The sequence below is a fragment of the Puma concolor genome, chromosome B1 (assembly GCF_028749965.1).
Source record: "Puma concolor isolate L17-30 chromosome B1, mPumCon1.1.hap2, whole genome shotgun sequence".
NCBI classification, from domain to species: Eukaryota; Metazoa; Chordata; class Mammalia; order Carnivora; family Felidae; genus Puma; species Puma concolor.
In genome coordinates, this window is record NC_141670.1 from 74,543,933 (window position 1) to 74,560,547 (window position 16,615).

The 16,615-nt window shown below is 41.1% G+C and overlaps 1 protein-coding gene across 3 annotated transcripts in view; it reads left to right on the forward strand.

The window, feature by feature from the left end:
* Positions 1-16,286, forward strand: part of RNF175 (ring finger protein 175) — a 47,975-nt gene extending 31,689 nt beyond the window's left edge. For 2 of the 3 annotated variants that reach the window (XM_086704063.1, XM_025922088.2), the window contains 5 exons: positions 1,670-1,777; positions 4,653-4,773; positions 9,896-10,029; positions 13,260-13,361; positions 15,510-16,286. In XM_086704063.1, the coding sequence (XP_086560189.1) occupies positions 1,670-1,777; positions 4,653-4,773; positions 9,896-10,029; positions 13,260-13,361; positions 15,510-15,630 (586 nt within the window). In that variant the 3' untranslated portion in view covers positions 15,631-16,286. The remainder of the gene's footprint in view (positions 1-1,669; positions 1,778-4,652; positions 4,774-9,895; positions 10,030-13,259; positions 13,362-15,509) is intronic. The other variant, XM_086704064.1, reaches the window with a different exon arrangement.
* The last annotated feature ends 329 nt before the right edge of the window (positions 16,287-16,615 follow it).

A 16,615-nucleotide genomic window follows, 5' to 3' on the forward strand; every position in this document is an offset into this window, starting at 1 on the left:
CCTGGCCCCCCACCCATGCTCACCTCTTGGAGCAAAGTAAACTTCCGCCTCCATCTGGCTGCACCGAGCAGTGATCCGAACTGCCTTCCCAGGAACTGGCAACCTAGAAGAACCGGCAGGCTCCAGAGTCACTGTGGCAGAGAGATCCCCAAAGCCCCGCCTGCCCTCCTTTAGAGGTGACTTAGGCTCAGAGCGACCTGACCCACCACGTGCCGTCCGTGCGGAGTTTCTGGACCCGCCGAACTCCCCACTGCCGATCCCTCCCCCATGGGGCGGGACTACACCTGCAGGAGGAGGCGTGGTACCACAAAACCCTGGTACCAAGTGCCCTGAAGTGGGGAAGCTTTCCACCGTAAAATGATGTAATGACAACTCGTTTCTCAAGCCAGCCCACAAACCCCATTCACAGCATCATGTTTCAGAAGGTCCCTCCTTTTTTTTTTTTTTTTTTTTTTCTCTCTCTTTTGTTTTTCTTCATGCCCAGCACGGAGCTCAAGCCAGCTTGAATTCAAGACCCTGGGATTAAGACCTGAGCTGAGATCAAGAGTCCAGTCGATGTTTAACCGACTGAGCCCCACCCAGGCACCCCTCAGCAGGCCCCTTCTGACTGGAATTCAATGAAGCAGGGCATCTTTTAAAATAACATTGAAACATTAAATCAGTAAAAACAGAAAAGAAGCATTTGGTGCAATAAAGGCGGGAACCTGGCTCCCGAAAAGTGTGGAGGGAGAGCTGAGAGGCCGGCCTGCCTCTTGCCCTCCAGCTCCCTTGGAAGCAACAGTCCAGCCACCGCCTTCTTTTCTCTGGGCACAAGGACAGTCCCCCAGCTGCTCCTTCTCCTCCATCACTTCTCGTTCCACCGGCCAGAACCTTGTCCTGTGGCACCACGAATGCATCTTCCCACATCCTCCCAGACATGAAGCAGTCGCCCTTTCTGTAGGTTTTCAAAGGGCTTTTACTGCCAGGGATAAGGGAAACAAGCAGGGTAAGGAGGTCCCTTCTAAATCATCTACACCTGTGCCCTCAATCCCCATCTCCCATTTCTCTACTCTGACCCTGTGGGAAGAAGGAAAGGTGCTAAGAGTGGTCACTGTATGTGCTGGGATACACAAAGAACCCACCCACATAGCAGGAGAAAACCAGCCCGTGGCACACTTGTGATTCCATCCCAGGGCTAGGGGAGGGGCTCTGTGAGTGGAGAGGAGTTGGGGTGAGGCTGAGCCTGATAATGAGGACCTCTGTCCTTGGGCTGGGGGGTGGAGAGGCAGCGGTAGCAGGCAACACTCCTGGGGGAGGAGGTTCCCCCCTGCCCCACAGCCTTGACTTCTCTGCTCATCTTTTTGCTTACTCTAAGCTACTCCTGCCAAAACCACTCTAAGCTAACCCTAGGGGAGGCAGGGTTCCAGGTGGAGAAACCATCTCTGAACACCACTCTAACATGAGGAACATAGACAAACTGCAATGAATATATATATGCACGTGCATACTATTTAGTTTGTTGTTATTATATTAAAACCATAGATTATTATTCAGTTTAGCTGATATAATCTACTTATGTTCTTTATATTACATAATAAATAGAATTCTAGAAATTAAAAACCGACTTATAACAATGTTTGAAAAAGACAAAATATCATGTTCTGTATTTCTCCCCATTTTACATCCACAGATTGGTCTACAAATGGTTTCTTCTAATCTACAAACTCAGCTATGCATTTGGTGTTGTGGGTTATTTGGCCATCATGTTTACAATGTGTGGATTCAATTTATTTTTCAAGTAAGTATCTCCAATTAAGACATTAATATCTCCAAGCACTTGCTTGCAATATTCACCTGGTCAAGTTCTCTGTATCAGGGATCATTTGGCCCTACAATGTTCCATACACACATTGTTTATAGTAGATGTCATTGGTGGAAACCACTAGAAAAGTGTAAGAGGAAACCCTACAGAATAAAAAGTTTTCAAAAAATTATAAGCTTTAAAGAAAATCTGTACTTGAGGGGCGCCTGGGTGGCTCAGTTGGCTAAGCGTCTGACTTTGATTCAGGTCATGATCTCGAGGCTCGTGGGTTTGAGCCCCACGTCAGGGTCTCTGTTGTCAGTGCAAAGCCAGCTTCAGTTCCTGTCTCCCTCTGTCTGCCCCTCCCCAGCTCATGCTTTCTCTGTGTCTCAAAAATAATAAATAAAAACATCAAAAAACTTTAAAAAAAAAATCTGTACCTGATAGGCAAATTTTGAACATCACCATTAAAAGCAGGCCTACATTTGCGGTAGAGTAATTCTTATAGAACTACAAATTTCCCTCCATAAAATTCTGAAGTGTCATTTCCTTGTATATATCTTCTTCCTTCAAAACCTCTGGAACTATGCTGTCCAGTGCAGTATACGATAGGTCATGTCACTATGAGCATCTAAACTATGAAATAAAATGTTCTAGAACTATAAGATACAAACTGGATTTCAAAGTTTGAAAAATACTGTTAAAAAAATAAAAAGAGAAAATAATTTTTATATCGACCACATGTTGAAATACAGTGTTTGGGATGTATTGGTGAAATTATTTCATGGGTTGTTTTTAATGTGACTACTAGGACATTTTTCAATCTGTATTTCTATATTGCCGGGGACAGCACTGCTCTAGGATTTTGTTTCTGGTACCTATGAAGTCCCTTTTGCTGGGGACAGTCAGAAAAGGACAAAACTAAGTGCTTAGAACTTGAATGAGAGGTAAGGAAATGACAGAACAAGAAAGTCTTGTGAGAAATCAAGGAAATCAGGATAATTATAACTCAGAACTGAGCTCCTTGAAAAAATGGTTGCTGAGATGTGCTGTGGACGAGGTTCTCATGGGCAGAGCCAAGGCTGTGTAATCAACCTGTGGCCTGGAAAGGAAATTTAAGACATACCACAAGGCTGTGGAAAGCAGCTCAAATAAAAATTCCCCAGAATATCTCTCACATTGAAGTTCCTCTGGGACCTTACCAGAAATCAAAAGGCAAACAACTCATAAAATAGGTCAGGCAATTGGATGGAGTGTCAGCTCTGAAAGGAAGGACTCTTCCTATGGCAACGTAGCAATCTGATTTTATAAGCATTTCATGAAACTTTCACAGCAGGAGCTCTTACCATTTTCTAGCAGGAAAGGGATAGAAAGTAACTGTACAGATCTATGATTAATATATTATTCTGTGTATAGAAAGACACTGATTTCTTTTGTTTTTCAGCATATTGTCCATATAACTTTATTTTAGTGAATGTAAAAATATTCATAAGGAATTTTATGAAATCACTGAGCCTACAGTTGTCCCAAGACTACTTTCCATAAGATATAAGTTCCTTAACCATGACCTCTCCTACAACGAGGCATAGCAAGAACTTAACCCTTCAGGCTGGGAAGGAACTAGTCCTCCCCTGAACATGGGGAGAAGATCATCTTCATTCCTCCCCACTATCTCAATTCTCAAATATACCCAGGCAAATCTTGAAAGGATAAAGCCACCACTTGCGTTGGAATTCCCAGTTCCCATCACAAAAAGAGCTGTACCCTCTAAGTCTACAAACTCTCTGCCTTGACCATTTCCTCCTCAAATTCACAGAGCACGAAACAACTAGAAAAAGTTTCCAGGACCGACCTACCAGCTCTCCTCCACTCCTCCCTCCCTTTCTGACTCAGTCAGATCTACCCAGGCCCAGGGCTAATATTTGAAGCTGTTGAGAGATATAACAAACCATATGTGCAATGATTAAGACGCAGAAATTAAATTAGGGGCTAATTACTTTTTAAAGAAGTGTTTCTCTTTAAAATGGGATGCGGGGGAATCCTATTATATTTGAAATATGATGCAACTTGCAAAATATTTTTTTTCTGATTGACACGTAGTCACTATGGCATAGTAGCAAAGGGCCTCAAAATTGAAGTGTGATCCCTGGTTTTGTTTTGTACCAATCGTCATGTTAAGCAAATCATTTTTTCTAAATCTCCATTTTTTCAAATGCAAATGAGGTAGCTAATCATATCCACCTCAAATATTTGTTAGGCAAGTGAAGTATTTGAAAGTATTCTGTAAAATCTAAGCTTGATAGCAGGGATTCTCAACCTGAGAAGTTTCTAAAAAGCACTGCTGTGCAGACCCCACCCCAGGCCATGTACATCACAGCTCCAGAGCAGCAGAGTCTTAAATCTCCCCAGGTGATTCTAATCTATATTTAAGGCTGAGAAACACTACTCCATTAAAGAAGTTCTTAATGCTAGCTGCCCACTGGAATCACCTGGAGTCTGGAGAGCTTCCAAAAATATTGCTGCACAGGCCCCACCCCGAGAGTCTGATGTAATTGGCCTGGGGTGCAGGGGGGAGATGAGGAGTTTTACAAGCTGCGCAGGCCTTTCTTTGAACAGCCCAGCTTCAAAACCACCAGTTAAAAGACCCTCTCAAGAATTACTTCGCCTACTTACCATGGAGTGGTAACATTTGAAGAGAACTTAGAGACTTTAAGAGGCTTTAAAAAATCAATTAAAGTCTAAAAAATCAGTTAAAAAAAGTACTCCCAACTTTCTGTTCGAGACTGTGGCAGGAAATTTCTTCTAAGCTGCAACCCTTCTCGAGCCCCTCATATACCACGTTCTTATTTCCTTACCCTGTCATTTTCAATAGAATCAAGGCTAGAGATTCCATGGATTTTGGCATTGTATCCTTGTTCTATGGCCTCTACTATGGCGTAATGGGGAGAGATTTTGCAGAGATCTGTTCGGATTACATGGCTTCTACTATAGGGGTAAGTGTTGCTTTCATTCTCTGAAACTACTTATGGAGCATGGAGAAATGGTCTCATCTTACACATTTGCATCCATTTTCGGAGACAGAGAAGTCTTTTTTTGGTTCTCCCAGACCAACTGCTCCCTAATTCTCCTTGCATCAAAAATTATCTTTGCTAGTTGATTAGAAAATATACTTCCTATTTATAGAAATTTGTTGGGAAATAAGGCTTTATTTATTTACTTACTTACTTACTTTCAAATAATCTCTAGCCCAATGTGGGGGCTCAAACTCACAACCCTGAGATCAAGAGTCGCATGCTCTACTGACAACCAGCCAGGTGCCCCCAGAGGCATCTTTTTAAATAAAATAATTATTTGGGGGGCACCTGTGTGGCTCGGTCGGTTAAGCAACTGACTCTTGATATGGGCTCAAGTCATGATCTCTAGATCATGAGATCAAGCCCCACATCCAGCTCTGCACTGAGCGTGGAACCTGCTTGGAATTCTCCCTCTCTCTCTGCCCCTCTCCCGCTCATGCACGCATGCTCTCTCTAAATAAATAAATAAATAGACATTAAAAAAATAATTATTATTTAGAAGTAACCATCTCTAGCATACTCCAATTGCCCACATTGAAAGATTACTAAAAATTAAATAACAACAAAAAATTTTATATTTTATATTTTATATTTTATACTAAATTTTATAATCTGTGCTTAACACAGAAAGTCCTATTTCATGCACATAAAGCACTTGAGAATCATCATTACTCCTCATAATGATCAGTTATCATTAGATAGCATTAGAAGAAGTCGGAGATACAAAAACTGTGCTAAATATATTCTGACTGTATATTGGTCTCTGGGACTTAGAAAGTATCCCTAATAGCTTTTTCTTAAACTCTCTTAAGATTGAAACTCCAAGTGGACATACTTGCTGGTTAGATGGATTTCATATTCAGATATTAGGAGCACTCATCTATGTCTGACACATGCGCATCTCGTAAAAACTCACAAACCAGGGGCTTTGGTATGACCTAGTGGTTTCAGGAATTCTATGTCTCTGTCCTCTGCTGGCCTCTTGGTACACAGCAGATATGAAATGGAAAAGCTACTGTGGATGGCAAGGGAGGAGTGCAATTCCAGACTGTTCTTCTCTCTCTCCATTTATGGGGCAGGACTAAGTAGACATGACCTTGACTTCATCCCTGTCCAGTCTGCCCTTCTCCATCTCCGTAGGCTCTATCTTACTCTTTTCCTATAGCCTGGAATCCGACTTCTGTGGTGAAATTCTGGAACAAGATACCTTTTGGAAGTCCCCTGCCATGTGTCATCTATGGGACAACTGCCTTTTTTATAATGTTTAAGGTGAGCAAAGGAGAGAGCATTTCCACTCCTAGTTCCTCCAGCAAAAGCCAGAAGTCATACTTCTTAAAAATTTCCCAAAGCCTCTTGTACTTATTTATGGACAGGAGAGGGAGAAAAGAGTTGTGTGTCCTCTGTTCTCCAGTGGACCAGGAAGAAGAGATTCAACTTCACAAGACAAGTTTTTAAGCGCCAACTTTCTGGAGACTTCTCACCTGATCCCACCCCACCAGGCTTCAACTTCTTGTCATCCTCTGTCAACTTAACTTCATCTACCAAATATATAAAACCCACTGCTTCAAGCCATTGGCACAGGCACGAGTAACTTGAACTGATGGAGTGTGTGTGTGTGTGTGTGTGTGTGTGTGTGTGTGTGACAGAGGTAAGGAGGAAGCAAAGGAGGAGCAATTTCCATTCTCACACCACTGCCTAAGCCCCACACCAGACTAATTAAGTCAGAATCTCTGGGAGTGGAGCCAGTGCATCTGCTTTGTTTTAAAAGCTCCTCAGGAAAAGGAATGAGCTATTAAGCCATGCAAAAACATGGATGAACTGTAAATACATGTTGCTAACTGAAAGAAGGCAGTCAGAAAAGGGTACATGTTATATAATTCCATTTATATGACATTTTGGAAAGGGCACAACTATGGAGATGGTAAACAGATCAGTGGTTGCCAGGGGTTTAGGGAGTGAGCAGGGATGAATAGATGAAGTACAGGGAATTTTTTAGGGCAGTGAAATTATTCTGTATGACACTGTAATCGTAAATACATGACACTATGCATTTGTCAAAATCAATAGTACTTTGTAGCAGAAGGAGTGAAACAATGTATACAAATCCGAAAAATCATTTAGGATGTGAGAGAATGCCAGGACAGAATGTAGACTGTGACAGAAGAATCTAACTGTATTACAAATGCATGAAATAACCACACTGAAGGGAGGAGAAGAAAGCACTGACCTAAGTAACTTTGAAATGAATAGAGATCTAAGATTAAAAGCAAAGGAACTGAACATAAGTACTGTACTCTAGTTTGTAAAGTGTTTTCCCTCGGGGCTATGGGTTCACAATTCTGATACTGCTATCCATGTATTCCGCAACTGAATAACTCAGTAAATGGATGATCCATAGTAGGAGCTATGTTTCTCACCCTCAGAAGGTTATTAACACTCAAGGAGAGAAGGCTAGAATGATCCATATAGTAAAGGATAAGAGTTAAAGACATCAGTCTGAGATCATGTCTAGCATAATATAGATTACATGTGTCTTAATATAGATGGATACATATAGGAACATCTATCGCTATGATATACACATAGGTTAGTATATACAGCTCTATTTCCTTCCTCTGTCAGCTAAGAAGCCCAGAAGCAATGACACCCCAGTCATAGCAGTGAGCACACCTAGTGCCCATATCTTTTCTAATGCCATTCTACAATAAAAGGAACCAAGGTTCCTTGGAGAAATGGTTGATTCTAGGTCTTGGCAGGGAATATACAAATGAGCCCGGAGTACCTTGTACTGCCAGAAGTTAAGGAAGTGCTCAAAACAAGCAAACAAACAAAAAACCCCACCACAATTATGAAGATAAGTCAAGGAGACACAGAAGCCACCTGAAAAAGCTGCCAATGGTAAACACTAGAACAATCTGTGCAACCAAATAGTAGTAATGGTAGTAGTAGTAGTCGTTGTAGTAGTAGTAACAGTAGTAGTAGTAATAGTAGTAGTCGTTGTCGTAGTAGTAACAGTAGTAGTAAAAGTAGCAGTAATAGTAGTAGTAGTAGTAGTAGTAATGGTAGTAGTAGTAGTAGCAATAGTAGCAGCAGCAGAGTTGGGTTATAACCCAAAGTATAAAATAAATATCATGAGGGGCGCCTGGGTGGCTCAGTCGGTTGAGCGTCCGACTTCGGCTCAGGTCATGATCTCACGGTCGGTGAGTTCAAGCCCCGCGACGGGCTCTGTGTGCTGACAGCTCAGAGCCTGGAGCCTGGTTCCGATTCTGTGTCTCCCTCTCTCTCTGACCCTCCCCTGTTCATGCTGTCTCTGACTCAAAAATGAATAAATGTTTAAAATAAATATCATGAGTCTATGTTGATATAAATGAATGAATAAATGAATGAATGGAGGAGAATAGACAGATCTCTCATGCAGAAGTCCACGTAATTTATGTAGATACTCCAACCTTAAGAAGGTTATTGGTTACGTTTTTGGGGGTCAGCTTGGGTAGGCTGTGGTGCTCGATTGTTTGATCAAACACCCATCTAGATACACATACATACACACCCTATCAGTTCCTTTTCTCTGGAGAAGACTCACTGATATTGAGGTAGAACTTAACTTCCCCCTCCTTATGAATGGGCTGTTCTTCGTGATTTCCTTCCAAAGAGTACAAAATAGAAAGGAATAAAAAAAAAAAAAAAAAAAAGAGTAGCTTTATAGTAGAGAAACCTGACAGACACTGCATCACACTAGGTGATCAAGGTGAAAATCAACAGTGATAAGACTGATAGCACGTACCCTTGCTATGGTGTGATAAGAATGTTATCTTCGTTCCTAAAACTCATAACCTCACTGTAATCAAGAGAAAAACATCAGCTAAATTCCCATTGAGGGATATTCCGCAAAATACTCCCCCAAATTGTCAAAGTCATAGGAAAAAAAGGGAAGTCTGAGAAACCACCCCAGCCAACAGGAGCTCAAGGAAACATAACAACGAAGTGGTATCCTGAATTGGATTCTGGAACAGAATGAGGACATCGGTTTTTTTTTGTTTTTTTTTTTAATCTAATCCGAATAGGGGCACCTGGGTGGCTCAGTGGGTTAAGCATCCAACTTTGGCTCAGGTCATGATCTCACTGCTCATGAGTTCGAGCCCCACGTCAGGCTCTGTGCTGACAGCTCAGAGCCTGGAGTCTGCTTCGGATTCTGTGTCTCCATCTCTCTCTGCCCCTCCCCATCTTGTGCGCTCTCTCACTCTCTCTCTCTCTCAAATATACAATAAAACATAAGAAAATTTTAAAAATATAATCTGGATAAAGTATGTACTTTATTTCATAATAAGTGTCAATGTTGGTTCATTGATTGTGACAAAGATACCTACTAATGTAAGATGGTAATAATAGGGGAAATAGGGTATATGGTATATGGGAACTGGTACTATCTTCATATCTTTCCTTTACGTATAAAACAATATTTAAATAAATATTTATTTTGTAAAAAACAGCTTCTTAGGGATTCTAATGTGCTGCCAATATTGGAACCACTCTTCATCCACAGCATTGGAAAGATGCAGGTATCCCAGGTTAGAATTCTAAAAACATTGCTTTCCAATGGGATTAGTCTATATGCTCCCTCTCATCACATGGGAAGTAAAAATGATAGAGATGCCTGAGCTTACTCTGGATCTGTGAATCAGAGTCTCCAGAATAAGAGAAAGGGTTAGGCTACAGGTAAGCTTAAAAAGCTTCCTGGGTGACTCTGAACTACAGCCCTGGATAAAAACCTTTCCTCTTGAAGGATTCCTCAATGGGGAGGTTAAATTGGAGGTTATAATTAGCAGTGTACTCTGGGTCCATTTGGAGTTCAGTGGGTTTTTGCCTGGAGACCCTAACTACACTGAAGCATTCCTAGGAGGAAAAGTGTTTCAAGTCTAAACCAATGAAGAAGCAGTGAAAACTCTATGTCCCAAAGCCTGGAAGTGGTGTTCCTGTGTTCAGAGAATGAATGGTATGCGCTCTCCTTTCTAACAGTGCTCTGTGCATTTCCCCCAAACAGTTCTACAGCGTCAGTGGGATGCCCACAAGGAGCTTGTCAGACAATGTCTGCGCCGTCTGTGGGCAGAAGATCATTGTGGAGCTCAATGAAGAAGGGCTCATTGAAAACACCTACCAGCTCTCATGCAATCATATGTATCCTTTTCACGGGAAACCATATGGGCTTCATCAAGCCGATGATGGGAGGCAATCTTCAAATAATCTGGTCATGGCAAGTCAGGGAGCACTGTCTCATACCTTCCTCCCCTCCTCCTAGCCCCATCTCCTCTGCCTTGCTTAGCTCCCATCCCCAAACCCCAGGTCCTTGTCCTCCACCTTCTCTCTTGCTGAGACTTTCTGATAATCTCTGCTAACTAAGGAACCGCTAACTGAGGTGAACCTCTTTGGCCAGTGATTTCCTTTGTAAAAATGAATCTTCATGCTACCCAGAGAGAAAGGCTGTATGTAGCATCTGCCCAAGACACTGGCTGGGAAAGTTGGCAAAGCCGTACGTGAACAGATAGCCAAGAAGAACCTGGGAGAGAAAGGTGTGGGGGTGAGAAAAAGTGGAGTTTCAGGTTCAGAGAGGAACTCAGAACTGTCCAGGTGGAGCCTCTGAATCTCACAGGACTGAAAACAACAAAGTATGCTTTGCCTAGAAATAATCCTAGGAACTTACTTGTGTCAACAGTGATAGAGGGGTCAACCAGCTATCAGCTCTGGTCTTGGAAAGAAGATAACGTCACAGGCAGCAGGACACCTCGGACTACAAAAGGAGGGACCAAAACTTGAGCATCTAGTTTTTGAACCATGTGGCTCCTCTGTCTGCGAGGTCTGCCCTGAATGGCTGATAGATCTTTAGGTGTTAGGATGCAGACAAGCCTGGGCCTGGAAACCAGCATTCTCTGGGAATTCCAATAACCGTTGAGGAAGACCTCAACATATGGAAAGATCTAGGATCAAGAGTCCTGAACATGTAACTCCGGATACCAAAGTTGTGTTTGGGTTGGCCGACAATCAGTATTTTAATTCTCTCCTAAATATAGGGGAAAATAAGGTATCATTTGTCTTTATTTTATAGTACAATATCAACTTTATAATATTGCTCTGCACTCAGTTCAACCCTCTGGCATTATGAGGTGGTTAAACCATCTGTCTTTTGCCTCTGAAGCCCACCTAACTCAGTAATACTCTAGATGTGCAGTGCCTATGACTCGGTTCTGTTTAATCTGGACAGATTCCATTTATTCAATCCTGAGAGTTAAAAAATGGAGTAAATGCATCTGAAATGCAATAGGAGACCTTACTCCTGACGTTTAAGCCTTACCATTTTAAGGTAAGAAACACAAAAATATCCCATATGGAGTTCTATGGTGGTTTTCCAGTGTGATACCTTTCCCAAAAAACTATCCTTCCAAGTCTGGCCCTAGTTTTAAATACGATTTACTTTTCAAGTGTTGGAACAGAGCCCCTTATGCCATTTGCAAGTGGAAATATTTTCTCTCTCCACCTTTAAAACCCCTTAGGGATTGATGTGCATGTGGGCATATGTAATCTAAAATGTAGTCACTTTTAAATTTGCTTTGCAGGGAGTACTGTTAATGGCCCATTTTAGCATGAATCATATTAGCAAGGAGTGGGTAAACGTGAGTCATATTAACAAGGTGGGGCAGGGGAAGGAATCTGAGTATTGCTCTGCAGCAACTCTGCCAGCTTGGAGACTTTTCAGGATCAAGATTTAAAGATGAGACAGGATATTAAGAGGACATGGACATTTCAATGCTGGCTCTATGACTCCTGAACTCTATATCTATCTGGAAGATGAGGCCATACTCCAGCCCTTTTGAATAAAGGGCTGCAGGGGTTTGGGTTTAAAATCTTTGTTATAATGTTGCACCTGGGTGGCTCAGTCAGTTAAGCTTCCGACTTTGGCTCAGGTCATGGTCTTGTGGTTCATAGGTTCAAGCCCTGTGTCAGGCTCTGTGCTGACAGCTTGAAGCCTGGAGCCTGCTATGGATTCTGTGTCTCCCTCTTTCTGCCCCTCTCCCACTCATTCTCTCTCTCTCTCTCTCTCTCTCTCTCTCTCTCTCTCTTTCTCATGCTGTCTCTCTCTCTCAAAAGTAAACATTAAAAAAATTTTTTTATTAAAATCTTTTCTATAATACACCACTTTATGTTAATCCAAGCCTTTTGCAAAAATGACCCAATTCCAAAAACGTACAATAGTGAAAACTCTTAGTTACATACACATCTAATATTGAGGAATTATACACATGGTCTTGACTGCTCTACACTCCCATTTATTAGGGAGGAGACTGCTACATCATTGCTGTTCACATGGACATGTAGCAGGCTAGTCAGAAAATCGTTTGATTTTGATTCAGAAAGCTACACTGGGATCAACAATTGTAAAAATAACTAAATAAATAGGATGGATCTCATTACTATTACTCATTTTGCCCAAATCTACAATGTTGTGGAACCTGAGAAAATATATCTGCAAAAGTAGTTGGTTTTGCGTGATTCACTCAAATATTTATTTAATAAATAGGCACTTAGGCACTGTATCAGGTGCTAAGGACAGGGAAGAATGAGACCTGGTCCCACAGGTTTCATGTGGTCCAGGAGAGACATGGATATACATGGAATGTCATGCTACAGTGTGATAGGAGCTCTAATGGGAGCAATTGTGGGAAAAGACAGGGTTTGCTCTCAACTTTGGGGGCAAAGGGCCAAACTCTCCAGTCAGGGAAATATATACAAATGAATTTATAAATGCCTAGTGTTTCAGAATTTTATTAGGTTATATTCTATTAAAAATAAATGCCTTCTTATCAGTAACAAAAAAATCTTAAGACTCATAAAGCTAATAGAAATCTCCATAAACTTATGGTTTATGACTACAAGTAACTTAAGCTTGTCTAGGTGCCTAAGACAAGTGTGATTACGTAGTAGGTAATGAGTAAGGCACAAAGCATAGAACAAGGAAACACTATGGTAAATCTATGAGAAATGCACAATTAGCGAGGCAAGGAGATGTATTAATACAGTGCGATGTTAAATATTGCTGTAAAAAAGCACTTTCATATTCTTTATCTAATTTAATTCTTGGGAGAATCTAGTGCAGCAAGAAGAACAGGTAAGGCCAAGAAGCTATGTAAACCTCGCAAGTTCCTGAAGCTGTTACAGCTCTGACTGCAAGCTCACAGTCCTGGGGTTCCATTGGCCTACAGAATCTTCCTGAGAGTGATGTGCACACTCAAGTCATGACTCACTTCCATTCTCACCCTCTACTTCATCCTGCAGATGGGATCATTTCCATTATGCCATCATGAAGCAGACCTTGCCTCTTACTATCTAGAAACTTCCCTAACGAGATGCTTAAGCTTTCACGAATTCTGCATCCGAGGTTGGTGTATAGTTGGTAAAAAGCAGACTTGCCCTTACTGCAAAGAGAAGGTTGATTTGAAGAGGATGATCAGTAACCCGTATCCTTTAAAAAAAAAAAAAAGTTGTGAGATATTATGTAAATGTTCTGGTAATGCATTCTTAAATCTAAATATTCATTATCTTCATTACAGTTTTAGCTGAAAGCTTTGTTTTCCCGTATCTATTTCAAAATGACTTACTAGTCTCTTTTCTCCCCTGTGCCTATGTTACTACTCTGGCTAGGAATTTAAATGCCAAAAAAGATACATTATACTCTTTATAGTCCATGTATTCTACTATAAGGGCTTTAGTGGGAATGTGATGGGATATTGCAAGAGATGGGTAAATACATGGAAGGATTAGATGGATAGATGATAGCTATATAAATAGATGATGGATGGGTGGGTGGGTGGGTGGATGGATGGATGGATAGGTAGGCAGATAGTTGGATGACAGGTAATGGGTGGATGGGATGAGTGGGTGGGTATATAAATATATAGACTGGAAATGAAATTTTAAAATCCCCAAATGTGAACTAGTATATAGAAAAGTATTTTTAAGATATACTATAGTTTATTATTTCCAGAATGAGTAAGGTTATTTTCCCCCTGGATTTGGTCTTTTAAATTCCTTGCCATGCCTCATCTTGTCTTAGGCTAAACCCTAGTGATAATAATATTGAAAGAAAATGAGGAACTACAGACAGCTTATGGCAGCAGCTAGGATTTTTATAGACACCAAGGTTCTCCAACTGAGGCCACAGGAAGCCTCAGTGGCCCCATCCAGAGCTGACCACAAAGACTTAGTCCTCAACCCCACTGGCTCAAGACCATAATATGGTAAAACCTTAGTTTGCAAGCATAATTCATTCTGGAAACATGCTTGTAATCCAAACCACTTGTATATCGAAGTGAATTTCAAGAACCATCGGCTCAGTTGTGATCATGTCACGTTCAGTGTCACGTACTACTTGTATTGCAAGACAATGCTCGTTTATCAAGCTAAAACTTATTAGAAATGTTTGCTCATCTTGCGGAACACTCACAGAACAAGTTACTCACAGTCCAAGGTTTTACTGTATATCTCTTCCAGGGGGTAAGTGGGATTGAAACATAGCCCCACCTTCAGCAGCAAACATTGAGAGGTTGGCATCAACCTGCCAAGTACTGTCTCTCCTCATAAGAGACAGCCTTTCCAGACTTTCTGTGTACCAGTCACCTAAATTTTACAGTGCTGAAGGAGACACCTCCCTTGTTCCCTCTCCTCCTACTCTTTACCAACCCTGAATGTACAGTTTTAACAATGGCTGCCAGGGGCAATGCCCACACCTCTCTGATGACTGCAAATCAAGGAAAGATTTGCAATTAGGGCAGCAGAGGAGGGAGCATCTTTTTGTCTCAGGGCCATGCCACAGCAAGAGAGCACCTCTGTGGCCACCAGCTCCCTCTGGTGTGTGATGCTCCCCCCTCCTTCCAGTGCATCCGCTCTCTCTGAAGTTCCCTTCTGATAGGAGGAAACCAAGTCCCGAACTGCTTTTGGTTAACAACCTATAAAACTAAAATATATGCAGCTTTGTTATAATGTTGGTGATGATATGATCATAAATGTCACCTTAAATGCTCATTTAAATAACAAAGGACCATCGGTTACTCCATACAGTCTTGAGAGAATAAGCTTTTGAATATTACATGTACTCCTTTTATTGAGAGTCAGTAAAAAGAAAAGCTTCTTGGGGAATATTTGCCTTTATGTATGTAACATTGCTATTAGAGATATTATGTGTTAATTACATCCCCTTAGCACAATTTATCAAAGAAACCGGAAAAAGCGTATCTTATCTGTGATGGTTTTCTTTTCAATACAGTGCCGAAGGCTGTTTTGGCTCACTTAAGGAAGTTTCCATGATCCTTGGTTTCCAGTGTCGTCATCTTCCTCTTCCTTTCTCTGTTAGTATATGACCCTTGCCTTTTGTTGTTTTATAGTTTGAGATTTTATTGTAATCTGTTTTATTGTTGGAAATTTGGTGTAATGTAAATAACAATGATAATCAAATGCTATAAAAATCACATAAGGGGCTTTTAAATGAGCATACAAAATTAAGAGGAAAGGAAATACTCATTGCATTGTTGATTACATTTGCAAATGATATTCATGAATATTTGTGCTACTTGACTGTATATAGAGCAACCTCCTTAACTGAGATTTAGCTGGGAGCGCACACACTTTTTATATGGACAAATCCTGGATTGGCTTCGTTATTTGGTGGCCTGGCAACCCGTGGTGATTGGAATAGTTCAAGGCATTAATTATTCACTAGGGCTGGAATAGTACAGCAGACTTACTCCAGAAGCAATGTGTTGCATGTTGAAATATTTTTAAATCCTTGATCCTACACTTAATATCGATATTCTTTTTTTTAATTTCAGAGGTGATCCCAAGAGTTTAGAGAACTGAGCCTTACCTAAGCAGTCTGTCTATGTGGAAAGAATTTAGAGAGAAGCTGAATGTCAAAAGTTCAGAAAAAAACCAAAAGTGAAACCAATGAATCTGTGAAGTAGCAATTAGTAAAAATTTATTGTGCACACATCTAAAAGATAGTTTGCAAACCAGGAGCACTCAGACCAAAACACAGAATGAGGCTCAGAGCTATATGTTATAAAGCAGCTTATATAGTGTGGAGGCAGTGACTGTTTATTCTTCATGGTGATTGGTTACAATACGGGAATTTTCTTAAATGAAAGGGAATTGGTTAGTGATCACCTCATCTCAATTTGGGGAGAACAATTTAAGTTTTGCTTATGATTTTCAGAGGTGTAAGCAAGAAGTGATCTCGGTCAAGTTAGCTTTGCTTGTTCCGCAAATTAAGCTAAATTAAGCTTTGCTTGTATGACTAACCTGGTTTTGTCCACTGAAGGAGTTTTCAAGTCTGGCCTCTGTTTGTGTTTGGTTTTAACATGAACAACAGAATAAACAAATAGAGCACACTTTGCATCTTTCCCCTTGTGATCATTTTCTAATTGATGCATGCAGCCCATTTGTTAGCACCCGCCATGGACATCCTACCTCTAATTTGGCTGATAATGTACTTCTTACATACAACATTTAGTTACAACTGGTATCTTCTAACCAGTTCAACATCTTCAAGGACGTAGGCAGAGTTGTTAAGTAATCTACAGTTCAAGGAGATTACTGCAGCTTTGGCACCATAAAGGCCTCTGTGTAGAGGGCATTATTCCCAAAATGTCTAGCACTAGGTGCCACAGCCCAGCCCATTCAAAGGGCCTGAGCTGCACTGCGTTTCCCGGGCCTGCCA